The sequence below is a fragment of the Orycteropus afer genome, unplaced genomic scaffold, assembly GCF_000298275.1.
Source record: "Orycteropus afer afer isolate SDZICR_OR568_19922 unplaced genomic scaffold, OryAfe1.0 scaffold00037, whole genome shotgun sequence".
NCBI classification, from domain to species: Eukaryota; Metazoa; Chordata; class Mammalia; order Tubulidentata; family Orycteropodidae; genus Orycteropus; species Orycteropus afer.
This window is the reverse complement of record NW_006921624.1, coordinates 14,027,148-14,028,382: the sequence shown is the minus strand read 5'-3', so window position 1 is coordinate 14,028,382 and position 1,235 is coordinate 14,027,148. Positions and strand designations below refer to the sequence as shown.

Sequence of the window (1,235 nt, the reverse complement as noted above, 5' to 3'; positions counted from 1 at the left end):
TTTTTTTTTTTAATGTATAAATGCTCACTGAATGAAGGGATATAAATATGGATTGAGGGGAGAAAGTAGACAACAGAATCTTTGCTGGACCAGTATTGACAAAGTCTGTCCTTAAAAGAGCCATTGGAATAGGCTTGTGGGAAGCCCATGGTTTCCTGGCTGTAACCTAAGACAGGGCTTCGTTGTTGAGGCACAAGAAAACTCTTGTTGGTGTGATTGTTTGAATGGTTCCAGAGTCGTAACTTAAGCTACAGCTATTTATGGAACCTTACACATCGTAAGAAGTTGAGTATCTGCGAGTTCATGGTTAACGTGCCTTTCAGCTATGACCGCTCCTGGCGCTTGTGGGACCTGGAGGCGCAGGAGGAGATCCTGCATCAGGAGGGCCACAGCATGGGTGTGTATGATATTGCCTTCCATCACGACGGCTCTTTGGCTGGCACTGGGTAAGGCCTCTTCCACATAGCAAGGGGCAGTCATTGGTCCCACATCTTATATATGCTTGTTTCCTTGGAAAACTGGATTCAAAAAAGTGTTGTTTACAAATTATCTTCTCAGGGGACTGGATGCATTTGGTCGAGTTTGGGACCTGCGCACTGGACGCTGTATCATGTTCCTAGAAGGCCACCTGAAGGAAATCTATGGAATAAATTTTTCCCCCAATGGGTAAAATAAGCTCACTGGATGAGGGGTGGAGAGGGTTCTTGGTCAAAAAGCAGTTTCTCTGACTCTGGCGGTGTGTCTGGTCCACAGCTACCACATCGCCACTGGTAGTGGGGACAACACCTGCAAAGTGTGGGATCTTCGGCAGCGGCGCTGCGTCTACACCATCCCTGCCCATCAGAACTTGGTGACTGGCGTCAAGTTTGAGCGTAAGCTTCCCCCGGTGTTAAGCCTAATCACCAGACGAAACAGAGACTGAGATTGCTCTTCCATGGAGTGCAGGTCCAGCTTTAGCTCCGCTTGGATGTGGTACAGGAGAGAAGTTAGAGTCTATCGAAGCGCAAATCATAACGTCCTCCCTCTGCCAGGCCTTTAGACAGCGATAGGGCACAGGAGGCCTCTCGTGGCGAGAACAGAAAGGTTTCCATGAATGCATTGCTTCTTTTTTTTTCTCCATGGAAGTTCTAAGCACTGCATCTAATACTATTTTGAACAGATTGAAAAGACCTTGAATAAGGTCATTTCCTCCCCTAAGTTTCCCTTTGGTTGTCCTCTTTTGATGGAAGCCCAGC

At 47.3% G+C, this 1,235-nt stretch overlaps 1 protein-coding gene across 1 annotated transcript in view; it reads left to right on the top strand.

The window, feature by feature from the left end:
- PRPF4 (pre-mRNA processing factor 4) overlaps positions 1-1,235 on the top strand; it is a 17,782-nt gene that overhangs the window by 15,891 nt on the left and 656 nt on the right. Inside the window, exons 11-13 of the mRNA XM_007936702.2 lie at positions 324-446; positions 559-666; positions 754-872. Coding sequence (XP_007934893.1) covers positions 324-446; positions 559-666; positions 754-872 — 350 coding nt within the window. The remainder of the gene's footprint in view (positions 1-323; positions 447-558; positions 667-753; positions 873-1,235) is intronic.